Source organism: Sinocyclocheilus grahami, unplaced genomic scaffold (assembly GCF_001515645.1).
Source record: "Sinocyclocheilus grahami isolate Dianchi unplaced genomic scaffold, SAMN03320097.WGS_v1.1 scaffold13246.1, whole genome shotgun sequence".
NCBI lineage: Eukaryota > Metazoa > Chordata > Actinopteri > Cypriniformes > Cyprinidae > Sinocyclocheilus > Sinocyclocheilus grahami.
This window is the reverse complement of record NW_015514810.1, coordinates 3,078-3,947: the sequence shown is the minus strand read 5'-3', so window position 1 is coordinate 3,947 and position 870 is coordinate 3,078. Positions and strand designations below refer to the sequence as shown.

The following is an 870-nucleotide window of genomic DNA, read 5'->3' as shown; positions in this document are numbered from 1 at the left end:
AATACCGTGATATAAATTTTTGGTCATACCGCCCAGCACTAGTAAACACATTCATGTTTCAAAAGGTTTCCATCACAAATGAATGCTGTTCTTTTCTGTGAATCCTGAAAATGAAACGCGTCACAGTCTCCACGAAAATATTTGGCAGCACAACGGTTTTCAACACCGAGAACTTTTCCAGACTCAAATTTCCAAACCTCTCAATCGATTTTCATACAATATTTAACAAATGGTCCATGGAGCATTACTTTCAGCTTTATATTTAGTATAGAGTTCAGTCATCTTTAAATATGTTTTCTCTGGGTTTTTCTCATGACAAGGTACAGAGTCCCTCAAATAAAAAGCCCTTAGGTATCTTTAATGCATACTTTGTAGAGGCCAAGAAACCACACTGCGAAGTGGGCTGATGGCACAATAGGTGGCTCAGTGTGCATTGTCCCTATATGCTATATTTAATGGTTTCTGATGCACAAATAAAAGTCTGTATTTTTTTTTTACTTTTGCAAAAGTCCTTGAGGTTTTGCAATACAGGGCCGAAGAATATTGCGAGAAGAAACCCAAAATGTTTATAACCCATATTTTTAGCATATTAGAATGATTTCTGAAGATCATGCGGCACTGAAGACTGCAGTAACGATGCTGAAAATTCAGCTGTGCATCACAGGAATAAGTTACATTTGAACAGATATTAACATGTTTTGAATTGTAATAATATTTCACAATTTTGGGATCAAATAAATGCAGCCTTTGTGAGCAGAAGAGACATTAAAATCTTACAAACTGTTGAAAGGTATTGTTTACACACACACACAAACACAGTGCAGCAGCTCACCTTTCTGCGTCCAGCTGCTCTTGAATGCGAGCGTGAAA

General features: G+C 36.9%; 1 protein-coding gene across 1 annotated transcript in view; it reads right to left on the bottom strand.

Annotated features, from left to right (window-relative positions):
- LOC107578974 (cyclin-G1-like) overlaps positions 1-870 on the bottom strand; it is a 5,201-nt gene that overhangs the window by 1,325 nt on the left and 3,006 nt on the right. Inside the window, exon 2 of the mRNA XM_016264867.1 lies at positions 833-870. Within this exon, the coding sequence (XP_016120353.1) occupies positions 833-870 (38 nt within the window). The remainder of the gene's footprint in view (positions 1-832) is intronic.